Source organism: Pholis gunnellus (assembly GCF_910591455.1).
Source record: "Pholis gunnellus genome assembly, chromosome: 7".
Classification (NCBI taxonomy): domain Eukaryota; kingdom Metazoa; phylum Chordata; class Actinopteri; order Perciformes; family Pholidae; genus Pholis; species Pholis gunnellus.
In genome coordinates this window covers 22,886,588-22,899,499 of record NC_136533.1, presented here as the reverse complement: position 1 = coordinate 22,899,499, position 12,912 = coordinate 22,886,588, and the positions used below count along the sequence as shown (strand labels likewise).

General features: G+C 45.1%; 1 protein-coding gene across 2 annotated transcripts; it reads right to left on the bottom strand.

Annotated features, from left to right (window-relative positions):
- Positions 1 to 3,472: 3,472 nt before the first annotated feature.
- On the bottom strand, positions 3,473 to 12,686 carry csnk2a2b (casein kinase 2, alpha prime polypeptide b). Of its 2 annotated transcripts, XM_079162238.1 has the most exons (12): positions 11,784 to 12,686; positions 11,235 to 11,346; positions 10,469 to 10,570; positions 8,884 to 8,934; positions 8,691 to 8,750; positions 8,328 to 8,411; positions 7,660 to 7,770; positions 7,367 to 7,468; positions 5,659 to 5,759; positions 4,776 to 4,924; positions 4,395 to 4,478; positions 3,473 to 4,086 (listed from the first exon to the last, which is right to left on the bottom strand). In XM_079162238.1, exons 1-11 carry the CDS (start codon positions 11,885 to 11,887, stop codon positions 4,402 to 4,404), a joined length of 1,053 nt encoding a protein of 350 aa, XP_079018364.1. In that variant the 5' UTR covers positions 11,888 to 12,686; the 3' UTR covers positions 3,473 to 4,086; positions 4,395 to 4,401. The 2 variants fall into 2 exon arrangements, with proteins under 2 accessions (XP_079018364.1, XP_079018365.1); XM_079162239.1 differs by lacking the exon at positions 8,884 to 8,934.
- Positions 12,687 to 12,912: the final 226 nt, after the last annotated feature.

Below are 12,912 nucleotides of genomic sequence, written 5' to 3'. Positions count from 1 at the left end.
ACGGGTGGGCTGACCCACGAGCCCGAGCCGACCACTACCCACCCATGTTACAACTATCACATGTGAGTTCATCAGCCCTCCAATGGAAAGGTTCACTCATATTATTCCAATTTGGACAGATAGCCGTGTGACCGAGGATGTTGGAGGACGATGTTCACCTGACTTGCGGCCCAACAGGAGAGGATGGCATGATCTCTCTCTCTCTCAAGATTTTTTTAGTAGTTCAAGCCAGAAATGACTTGAACTACCATTTTTAAATTGGGCCCTGGGTGGTTTTTTGTGTGGCTGTTCACCAGAGTGGAACTTTGATTTACTCCTGTCATTCGTTATATTTCATTTGTTGGTCCCTTTCTGTCTCCAAATCAAGGACTGATACTATTTTCTGCTCAGATCCTCTCCAAAGACTTCAGGATTTAAATGTTGTTGAGCTGCCTGCTCCTCTTATCCTCCTCTCCACAATCATTTGTTTTTTAATGCTGCGTGTTTGTTGTATTTTAATGTAATTTATTGATAAAACCAAGAACATTTTTCATCTGCTTGATAAATAAATTTGTTTGCTTATTGAAGAAAAAGTCACACACATTAACATACTGAAAAGCAAATTAACAAACTAAATGAATGTCTAAATTCATGAAATTACAGCTGTTCCTTCTGTTCTTTGCATGCAGTGTTGTTTTTGTGAATTTCCTTCATAAATGTGCAATAAAGTTTTAAAGAAATCATTGATAAAACAATTGTGACTGGGTACTCAAATCTTGTATTGAATATTCATGAATAACAAAGCAAAAACAAAGGTTAAAAAAAACAAACATCTGTAGGTATAATCCCTTAAAGAGTACAACTCTCAAAAATAGTAGCCAAACAAACCAACATCATCAGATTCGGATTCAAATGCTGCTAAAATCTGAGCCCCGCCCCCTTCAAACCATGACAAGGGCACTGACAGCCACACTAATGATCTCTCCTGAAATAACCAAGACTGTTCTGAAATGAAAAGGTTTGTGTAGGAGACCATTACTTGTACTATACTAATATACTTTTAAGGGTCCTTTAAATGTTGCCTTTGTGAGCCGCCAGCTCCGCCGTTGCCATGTTGAGAATCGTAGAGAGGCAATAGATCATGCTCCCAATCTCGTACCCTGCCCCCTTTATGGGAGCTACAGTGTGTGGACCTCGAGCTATGATTTGCTGGTAACTTGTCAGCTGGTAACTTTGTCCAAATGAGATGACGGCTCTGTAAAGTCCAGAAACAATAACTGGAAAACCTGCCACAAAGCCAGTCTCCGAAAGAAATTGAGCTTACTGCAGTCGAAAACCCAGTCAGAACTTGGCTTGTCAAACCAAGAGTGCATTGAGCACGAGAAAAGAAGGGGATGGAATGATGGACCACCTACGCTGACTGCGTAGGGGGGGGGGGGGGGGGTACTGCTGATCAGACAAGTCTGCTGCTGAATGTTTCATGGCCAAAATGCTGAAAAGCGAATGCAAAGTCCCTGTGCATCCATATACTGTATATGTGCTTCTCTCTATATACGTGTGTGTGTGTGTGTGTGTGTGTGTGTGTGTGTGTGTGTGTGTGTGTGTGTGTGTGTGTGTGTGTGTGTGTGTGTGTGTGTGTGTGTGAGAGAGAGTGTGAGTGTACCTGAACCTCAGCAAGGAGTCAGGTTGTAGAATAGAGGAAGCTGAAGCTCTGGTTTCTATACAGGGAGGAATTTGATACTTAACACACACACACACACACGCACACACAAACAAAAACAACACTACTTGTTTGGTGACCTGTAAAAGGCAACTACGTTATACATTGTAGTTAATTATAACCTACACAGTACAGGTACCACATTATAAAATAAACAGGCAGTCATGTGATAATATGTATTGTCACAGTTTAGAGACTTTGGCACTGATTCAATCAAGTGCTAATAATAATTTAGTGTCCCTGACGTGCTTTAATGCAAATGCATGTTCCCACCTTCCGACACGAAATTCAATGCACCAACAAGAGTCCAACCCGACAGAGGGTATATCTGGGTAATATTATACTGATATTTATTTAACAGGGGAACGATGGGGAAACGCATGTAAAGAGAGCAACAAGGCAAAGACGTTTAGTAACATGTAATAGTTTAGCAACAAAACGGTAATGTTTAGTTTTCTCTTTGTCTTTATCAGGCTTTGAGAGTAGATTGAGGGGTAACAACTATTTGAACAATTTTATCATACTGCGACTTATCCACTCTCTCTGAACTCCACCACCTCCTCTTTGGTGCTACTAGGTTAAAGTACCTATCCTGAGTTTTTAAAAGCAGAGACAGCCAACTAGTTGTAGCAGCTTTACACAACTCAAGCTCAGCTTTCACACGGACCCTCACAAACACACTCACAAACAGCTCAGCAGTTGATTGGAGTCCGTCTGTCTGTGTCCGTTTCGTCATAACGTAGAGTGCCGGTGTACTTGCAGACGTTCACATGTCATTTGGAACATTTTAGTTTCAGGTGTAGTTTTCAGAGTGGGCACAGTGCGGATGAGTCAGAGTAGAGGTTATAGGTTGAGGTTTCACTGATTACACATCCTGACGGAGGACGGAAATTCAAACTAAAAATGAAATCGGAAACATTTTGTTGTAGGGTTTTAGCTCTCCTTAAAATGTACACTCGGTTGCCAGTATATTAGGTACACTATGCTGAAAATAATGCTGTGTAATGCAACACTTTTGTTATTATGGAGGCTGTAGTTTGTAGTGTTGTTGAACTGTGCTCATTGATGTGAAAGGGGAGGACAAATTAATAGAAACGCCTCTCTTACAATAATAAACAGCAACCCGGAAGAGTGAACAGGCTACGTAGACAGAGACGACAACACCTTCAACTGTATGAAGCGATTTGTAACGTCTCTACAGCGGACATAAACCGACCCCCGGTGGGACGGACTGGGGCGAAATGTCACCTTTAGCAAAGTAGCATTAGCATTTAGCAGAGATGAGATGAAAAGACACAGAAGGAAACTATTTAGTGTTGTACTTCCATAAAGTTGTAGGGCTTGTAACTGAAGCAGCAGACATTGACACCCCCTGATTTATAGTATGGGTCAAGCTCCAAAAACACGATTTATTTTGAAATTCCCATGGCACGTCGGTGTCCCCAATTTCCGTCCAAGCGCACCTCCTTCCTACAGAGCCCAGTGATAAAACCCTCAAATCATATTTCAGATTATTTTTGTGAGTTGACATAAATATAACCGAGTGATACTTCATATCGACCCCCTGAATTACATCGAAACAAAATCGTATCGAGGCAGACTTTTTGATATCAAGAAAATGTTGTGTCGTTGTCCAAAGAATCAATATATCGTATTATGAAAATAATAATAACAATAATTCACTCTCGACACAGGCAGACTTCATCTAAATAAAAATCATTTATTTTTCATTAATATTATTATCATCATTCTATCTAGAGAAAGTCCACCATGCCACTTTCAGAACTGGAGTAGTGCTAAGTCCTCTGTCTGTCTGACTGACTGACTGTCTGTCTGTTGGGTACAGGATGGGGAGAGAGTAGTAGTAGTATGGGGGGGGGGGGGGGGGGGGGGGCTCCTGTTCATTCTCCATGCTGATGCAAACAAACGGGGGACAATATAAAGGAGGGATGACAGAGAGAAAGAGAGAGTGAGAGAGAGGAGGGACTGAAGTGTCTTTAAAAGTAGTTTGCCCTTGTTGACCTACATGAGACTGAGCTGGGGGGGGGGGGGGGGGAGCAGCTTCAAGCTCATTGGTCAGGCTGCTGGACAGGGAACCAGGACAAGCCAATCGCAGACTGAGACAGAGGAGGAGGAGGAGGGAGGGTGGGTGGGTGCGTACATGTCTGCGTGTGTGTTTTAATCGAGGTGTGCTTATATCGATGCGTGTGTGTGTGTGTGTGTAGAAGGTGTGTGTGTGTGTGTGTCCGTATGCACGTATCTGTGAAGAGTGTGTAACTGGTCAGAGTTACTTTGATCCATTGTCACTGTACACTTGTCAAAGTTACTGTCACAACCGGGTACAAAGCTGAGGTAACAAACATCTTCTTCTTCTTCTTCTTCCACATCTGGCGGGAGAAAAGAGGGGACACCGTTACAGAGATCGGGACATTTAACGTGACTTTTCAGACAGCACGTCTCGTCTCAGACAAACAGGTGGGTGACAGTTTGCTCTCATGTGACACAGATCGGACTTTTTCTGAGTAGTGTGTTTTTGTGGTCCAAAATCCAAAACTAAGGTCTTCTGCCTAATTCCACGTCATGTTTCACTCAGTAGAACTCCGATTTAACACATCAGTTGTTATAAAAATATGTAAACTGCACCGTTGAGGCAGACAAGTTTATTCAGTTTACATAGAACAGTGAATTATGTTACCTGTGTTTCACCGCGCCGTAGTGTTGCTACTGGATACCATGTTGTTGTCAGAGTTCGACAGAGACTGCTCCTTTATTACTGGGTCTGCAGGAGGCGAGAGGAACAAGCTTCAGTGCTCAGCCCTTATAATGGAGGAACGGACAGAAGGATGCTCGGGCCTAATGACTCCCACGTGAACACTCAGTATTTGAAACCAACAGCGTTGTGATTGAGGAGGAATTTGCCAGGAAAAGGTAGCAGCGAGTGTTTTGACCTTACGCTCTGAACCACAATCACTACACACCGCAAGTATTTTCAGGTCTTTACATCTAAATGCCACAAGCCCCTCACCAAAGATCCCTGTGTCAGCTGTGTGTGTGTGTGTGTGTGTGTCTCGCTTACAGAAGTAAGGGTGCTCCATGGCCTCTGTGGCGGTCAGCCTCTGTTGGTGGTCGTAGCGTAGCAGCTTGTCCAGCAGGTCCAGAGCTTCAGGACTCACCAAGTGCTGGTTCTCCGTCTGCACAAACTGTTCCCAGCGCTTCCTGCTCTGCCTGCAGACACGCACACAGACACACACACACACACACACACACACACACACACGACCACCACCGCTGCTGAGGAGACGTCTACTGATGGTGCTGACATTAATTGACTGACCGATGTGAGCTCCTGTTTATTTGTTTACTTTATTGATCTGATTAGCACATCAAATATCCATTCATCCACCTTCAATGGAAAGGTCATAGGTCAAGGTTAGCTACCCCAAATTGAGAAAATGAGTGACAAACAATATCAAAATGATGTTGGTGCTCCTGTGCTATTTGCGCGCATTTAAATGAGATGATTTGCAGACATTTGGTGCAAAATCATCCCCTGTTCTACGCAAATGCGATAGATAGCTGTTGCAAGTGATGCCTGATTCTCGGTGCTGTCAGTGGCTGCGATCCATTCTTTGTGAATTTGCCCGTCAACGCTTACAGGGAAACTTGCCGGGGTACCTTTAAGAGTCTGCGACTCAGGCTGGTGCCAAAGACGTTTCCCACCAAGTCTCAGTTCAGAACATTACACAAGAGCCGCAGTGGAAAAGGCGACCTAATGTTTGTAACTACCACTGTGATGCAGTTTAAACCCCGCAACAGATTTCATATTGTTAAAACTTACTTTCTTTTACTGTATCAAGGATCATTTCAAATGCCATTTTCTGGAGTCAGAGGAGGGCACTGAGCAGCCACCGTGTGTGAGAGTGCGATGGGAATCCAAAAGAGGAAAAAGTGTGACTTACTGTCCCAGCAGGTCTTTGAAGCGCGGGTCCAGTTCAATGTGGTATTTGCGCAGGTAGCCGAACAGCTCGTCCGTCCCCAGGACTTTGGCAATTCGCACCAACTGAAAGAGGAGAAGAAAAGAAATTAAACTCCGAGTACCACTTTGAAATATAATGAGATCTTTGTCACATTATGGTTGATACATTTACTCACTAAGCATTCGCAAATGTCAAGATGGTTGTCAGCCTCTATGGTAAATCTACGTTGTTGTTCGACATCCTTCTCTCTCTGATCAACCTGGATTTGTCCGTCTCCCCCCCTCCTCCCTTTCATTTTCTTCCTCCCACTCTCAAAAGCTCTAGTTGTGTTTGCGCTGAGCGACAGCACCCTCCTCCTCCTCCTCCTCCTGCTACTACGGTTGAGGGCCCGGGACACAAATACTGGTCGTATCCGTTACATGTTCGGGACATCCTGTTTTAACAGAGACACAGGATGCCCTTACGTGAGCTCAGAAGCAAGCCAGATGTTTTGATTGTATTTTATGCGATTTTCCAGTAGGTGTGTGTAAAAGAATCAGTTATCAACTCTCCTCGCTCATCCGTCTCCTTCCACGTGAACATGCTGCTGCCATCCTTATTGTACTTATTTTTGAAGTTTTAGTTTAGATTTGTGGCAAACGGTGATTCATTTTGTGTTTAAACATTAAGATATCGAACCGTAGAGGGTGATGAATGCATATGTAGATATCACTGTCTGGATTACATATAAAAAGTCAAACAAATGTACTGTAATTTTATGGATATGGTGGCGTAATCTGTAGAATATGAGAGCTTTCCTACATTTAGATTTTTGAAATTGTTATATTTTGTATATTTGCAACATATTGAATCGTGGCCCCTGTATCTTGATGCGTATCGTATCGCCAGATTCTTGCCAATGAACAGCCCGAGGCTACGGTGAGCCGGTGACCGACGTCGTTGAACACTAACTGCTACTATATTAACATGCAATGTTAAAAAAAGACAAGACTAAAGTGCAGTTTAAAAAAATAAAAACAACGAAAAAAAGGAGAGAAAACATTATGGTAGGGCCGAGCGATATGACGAAAATCTCCTACCTCATCATATCAGGTCATTCCATATCGCGATAACGACATATATCACGATACAACATAGAAACCGGTCTCATGACGATACTGTATATATGAAATAACCGTATGGTTTTGTATACTCGTGTGAATTACATACTTCTTTTCCTCAAGAATTTTCTCAATTTAGAGTTGTGCTTCATTATATCTTGAGTGATTTAAGACGATAGATTGAATCACCGCCCACCCCTTATAGGCTGGTTTTTCATTTCCGTGCAGGAGTTCCGTTTCCTGTGCGGCGCTCGGCATTATGGGACGACACCGGCAATCCTTAATTTAAAGTCAGCAATGTCATCAACAGGGCTTGGGAGAAAGATGCAAGGTGTGATTTTGGCGAGACTCGATCGACTGAAACGGTGAATATAAACAAAAGACGACCATAAAAAGTCAAACTAAAACTTGACTTCAATAATTAAGAGTTTGTCTTTGACTAAACTACAGCAAGACTGAAATGCCAAGATTTTTAGTCAACTAAAACTTCACAAAAAAAAAAAAAATTGGCTGTGGTTGACTAAATATGAAAAACTTAAAAGCGGACCAAACTAACAGTAGTCGGAGCTGCACACGTGACCCGGACGCACCTGGTCGTAGTTGTCTTGTCCATGGAAGAAGGGCTCTTTCTGAAAAATCATGCTGGCCAGCATACAGCCCAAGCTCCACATGTCTAGACTGTAATCATACATCTGAAACACAAGATCATCAAACAGCACTGCCGATGATGAAAACACAGACATCAGAATTATCCATGTGTGCTGACAAACGCTTTCTTAAATGTGTGTGACTGGCAAAGTTTTTCGTCTTTTGTATCTCTAAAAAGGTGTTTAAAGATGGGGCTGGTTCAAGGTGTGAGTGTGTGTGTGAGTGTGTGTGTTACCTGGTAGTCCACCAGGAGTTCGGGGCCTTTGAAGTATCGTGAGGCCACTCTGACGTTGTACTCCTGGGATGGGTGGTAGAACTCTGCCAAACCCCAGTCTATAAGGCGTAGCTGTGGAAACACACAATTCATCCTCATTCAACTTGACAGAAAATTAGAAGAAAAAAAAATATGGTTAGAGAAGCGCAGTTATAGGTGTGTGTGATAAGAGCTCTGTGGGGTTGATCCGTTTTAGCCTGCTGCCCCCTGCTGGCCGCTGGAAGTAACATCACAGCACCAAATATAGTGTAAAAAACAACAAAAAGAACTATAGCAATACTGCCTACTAGTTATAGCACTAATATATATCATATGTTATATACTAACGTGGATGGACATTATTATTTTGACTGTAATCAAACACATTACAGCGACACCACATAAGTGCCAATGCAGAATCATTACAAAGCAACAATAATCTCCTTTTCAAAGAGAGTGTGGAAGAAAACCAAAAACATACAGAGGAATGAAAAGATGAGGAGCCACAGAGAAAAAAAAAACTAAAGTGTGTGTGTGAGCGAGAGAGAGAGAGAGAGAGAGATACTGAAATAGCAGGGTGAAAGAATATTTAGAGTGTGTGTGGGTGTGTGAAGACAAAAAAAAAAAGGACTATATAGGGCACCGCCTACCTTTCTCAACTGGTGGTCGATCATCACATTGTGGGGTTTGACGTCACGGTGCATGATTCCCATACTGTGACAGTAGTCCAGAGCCTGACACACACACACACACACACACACACACACACACACACACACACACACACACACACACACACACACACACACACACACACACACACACACACACACACACACACACACACACACCCACACACGTATTATCAGCAGACAAATGTGTAAAGGTTTGCGCTGTACACAGTATTTTGAATTCCCAGGACCTTGCCAAAAATAGAGACCGAGTGGGAAAATGTCTGATTCGTGACATGCAACTTCTTGAAAAAAGAAAAAAGGAGAAATCAAAAGTCTCACCTTCAGTAGTTCAAACATATAGAAACGGATATCATAATCCGTCAACTTCTGGTACAACTCCTGCGGAAGGAAACACATTTACGTCAGGAAGAAAAATGATGCGACCCCCTTACTGATTAAGACACTACAACATGGGACACTAAAATCCAGTCAGGGCAGAGAACACTCAATGTGTCCTCAAAGATCATCGTACCTTGAAGTCTGTGTTATTGATGCATTCAAAGACGAGCGCTGGAGTTCTGGACTGTGCAGCCACCACAGAGAGACAGAGAGGGAAGGGAGACGACATCAGTCCAATAACAAGAATGACAACAGAGCAGCACCCGACTGACCACGGATCAGTGTCGTCTTGAACGGCACACAAACTCGACATAAAGCGGAACCGTCCAAAAACTGTGAATATAGTAATACTTTTCTATCCCCCTGTGGTCTGCGGGAAACCTGATCCCAAACAGAAGGACCCTGCATGGTTTCCACCACTGCACTGGAAGACGCTCTAGCCAAAGTCAGTGCGCTTCCATGGCCTAAAAATATCCTTCCTTCCTGGTTTGTGAGGCATTCAGTCTGGTTTCCAGCACGGCCGTAAGACCGAAAACAAAAGGAAGCGGTCCATTTGTCAAACTGATATTCGCTGGACCAAATGAGTTATTCTTCAGTGTTAATTTAAGGTTGTAAACTACATGGCAGAGAAATACATTTTAATGTTATAAAAGATATTATTAACCGACCAAACGGGCAACTTCCGGGTCTAAAAAGTGATGCGAATGCAAAGTGCCATAAACTTGCTTTCTTTCTAATAGCCAGCAGGGGGCGACTCCTCCAGTTGGAAAAAGAAGTCTGATTGTATAGAAGTCTATGAGAAAATGACTCTACTTCTCTCTTGATTTATTACCTCAGTAAACATTGTAAACATGAGTTTATGGTCTCAAGCTCTAGTTTCAAGTCTTCTTCAATACAGCATGATGTTCATTTAGTAAATGATGGTCCATTTAGAGTCAAATAGACCATAGAGCAAGGTATGTTTTGGGGCGTGGCTACCTTGTGATTGAGCCTGCTGTTCATTTTTTGCAGTGAGTACATTACAAACAAGCCTGTTTTATGCTAGCTAAAATCAGCACCCCAATCAATATCACAGTAAACGCGAATTACAGATGCGCCAATGCTCACAAAGCTAGCTGGAGCTAGCATCAGCTGCTAACAGTACCTGGGCCTCACTCTTCCACCAGCTCCACCCTCTCGTCCAAATATGGTCTCACGAGCAAAATGCCAAACTCTGGGCTCCAAACTGTAGTCCACAAAACCAATAGGTGGGGTCATGGTGGCTATGTCCACTTCTTATATGTCTATGGTATCGACCGGACGTGAAATCTGTTTTTTTTTTGGTTAAAATGTAGCCACCATTTTCTGGTCTTCTTCATTTGTTGCAATGTCATAATGTCACTATGTAGTCACTCCTGGCTACCTCACTCCCAGAAAAGAAGAAAACTGCCAGATTTTAAGACGGGGACTTGATAACTTTGATAACCTGAGTTCGGGGATTGGAATCGGTATTGAAAAAGAAAAAGGTCACATCAGTGCCTCCCCGATAGTCACGTCCTCATAAGAGTAATTCAAGCCAACACAGCAATTGTAAGCTAATTGTCTCATAAGCGCCTCCCTGGCTAATGTGCTTTGAAATGCGAGTTCACCTTTTACCGGCATTCTTAACATTTGGTCCGACACTCTCCATTCATTCTCTCGTGTTGAATAAGGACAGGCGTTGCCATTAGCGAGCCTACCACTGGGTCTTTGACCGTGTCCACCAGTCGGATGATGTTGGTGCCCCCTCGCAAGTTCTCCAGGATCTTGATCTCTCGCTTGATCTTCTTCTTCTTGACCGGCTACAAAATAAAATAAAATGGAAAAAAATAGTAAACCCGCTGATCTCACTTGCCACCTGCTGCATTCCAGTCTGTCAATCTTTTTACGAGGACATTTAGCGTCCGGCGTTGACATTTAAATGATAAGTCGACACCGGCTTCGACTCTGGCCCTTGTTAAATAGTTACAGGCATCCTCATCGCCGTGATGCCAGCTCCAAACCTTACCCATCTCACTTTTAAATTAAAGAGTTATGATCTCTGGTGTAACGGCTCAAAACGCACTTATTAGGGCTGCAACTGGCAAATTCTTGTCATCGTGGACTGGTGTAGAGCTGCGATGGCTATCGGTTCCCAAATGGGAATATACTGTTTTTCCATGTATGGAATTGTAGTTAAGTGAATATATTTGGATTTTGGACCGTTGGTCGGACAAAAAACAGACATCCGATGACAACACTTTGGACAAATGAAGTCACTTTTCTGACTTCTTGAAGACCAAAATAATCTTAGGTTGATTATGTAGTCATTTATGTGGTCAATCCAAATATACTCAATTTACCATATCACACAAGAGTCTCGTTCTACTACAGTGAAATTAATATTTGACTCCATTTATCGATCGGTAGGCCTCTGGGGACACGCATACGTTCAAGAGTTCAACTCAAGCAGATCCAACTGCTCACCTTCAGGATCTTGACCACCACCTTCTCGTTGTTGGTGATGTTGATGGCCTCGAACACCTCGCTGTACTTCCCTCTGCCCAGCTTACGGACCAGCTGGTAGTCCTCCTGGTTGCTATCGGGACGGACAAGAGACAACAGCGAAACGAGCTCAGTGTGAGAAAGAGAGAGGACCATTTTATCAGCATCTGCATGCGGTTAAGTCAGTCAGTCAGTCAGTCAGGGATGTGAGCTGGTGCTGAGTGTACTTGTCCCTGTGATGAAGCGTGGCCCCTGGGGTGGGGTGGGGGGTGAATTCCTGGTTGTCATCTCAAGACAGAGGTTATTCAAATGAACAGACAGGGTGAGCCTGGGGATGGAGGTCGGGGTAAAGGGGGGGGCTGTCAGACGGTGCAGAGCAGCAGGGTAGTGGGCTGGGAGACTATCACACCTTCACAGCTAGATGTATAATAATAGATACCCATCTGCCACACTTGCAAACAGGGGCCCATTAACTGCTGGGGTCGGACATCACACGCATGCAATGAGAGCGGTAAACAGAAATGTCCTCACTTCCAGTTGGGTACGTGGGCCTCGTAGTCCCAGTACTCCCGGCTCTTCAGGGTGTTGACGTCTGCGTACACACGGGACTTGCTACCGGCCACTGGACCCGGCATGGCGAGACCCGTGGCTCAGGTGCTGTGTCACGGAGATGTGGAGTGGTGGGGGGAGGAGACCGGTGACTGGACTTTTGCTGACTGTGTGGGTGTGGAGTGGAACTCGGTCCGGCCCGGCTACCTTCCCCCTCTGCAGCCGGACTGAGAGGGGAAAGAAAGGGACGGAGAGAACCGGAGATGTCCGGCGGGGTTAGCCGCAATCACTGCCCGCTGTGCAGCGCCCCGTTGGTCGGATTGTCAGAAGCAGCAGAGCCGATGGTGCGGCTGAGGTCACACACGGGGGCTGGGAGGCATCGGGATGAGGTAGAGAGGAAACGGACCCCTAAAAGGCCACAGAGCAGGAGGATGAAGGGGTGTCGGTGATTTAAATATCACGGGTTAAAATCTCTGAGGCAACTGTCGTTTCGGGCCCTAAATCCGAAACGTTAGTGGGGGGAAACCGGTGGGCTTCCTGCGCCGGCCGATGGACGGTCGTGGAAGGGGGAGGGGTTGCCCTCAGTGGTCCGGTGTGAAGTATAAATCAGCTGTTGATGAGACGGATCGGTAGCGGGGGGTCGGCCGGAGGGAGAGGGGATGGAGGGGGCGGGAGGATGTGGAGCAGCAGAGAGATCGATGTTGTTAGCTTACGTTAGCCAGCGATGCTACTTCAGCGCGGAGATGTCGCACCGACGGGGAGCGCTCGGCGCCGTGCACCACCATCGGCGGAGCCCGCGTCATGTGCGACCGGCTGTGCGGGGAAGCGGCGACTCGCTGGGGGGGAGGGGGGGGGGGCGCGGGCTGGCTCGGTACCAGACGCCGACAGAGGGGCCCGGGATTCTGGGGGGGCTTCTTCTGCAGCCACAGACCTCCCCGGTGGTCGAGAGCGGATTGCGGTTGAAGAGGAGCGAGGGAGCCGCCCGGATGTGAAGCCGCTGGCTGCCGGGGCGAAGATGAGGAAGTATCGAGCAGCCGGGACACAGCGCCCCCGCGCGGGGAAGATGTGAGGGGGGCAAATAATGAACTTTTTTTGTAAATAATTGACTATT

Bases quoted from the DNA above. Each gene is read 5' to 3' on its own strand.
- csnk2a2b (XM_079162238.1), bottom strand. From the start codon at position 11,887: ATGCCGGGTCCAGTGGCCGGTAGCAAGTCCCGTGTGTACGCAGACGTC. The intron at 11,347-11,783 runs GTGAGGACATTT...CCGTCCCGATAG, and splicing joins GCCCACGTACCCAACTGGAA to CAACCAGGAGGACTACCAGC. The intron at 7,771-8,327 runs GTAGGCGGTGCC...GTGTTTCCACAG, and splicing joins TCGACCACCAGTTGAGAAAG to CTACGCCTTATAGACTGGGG.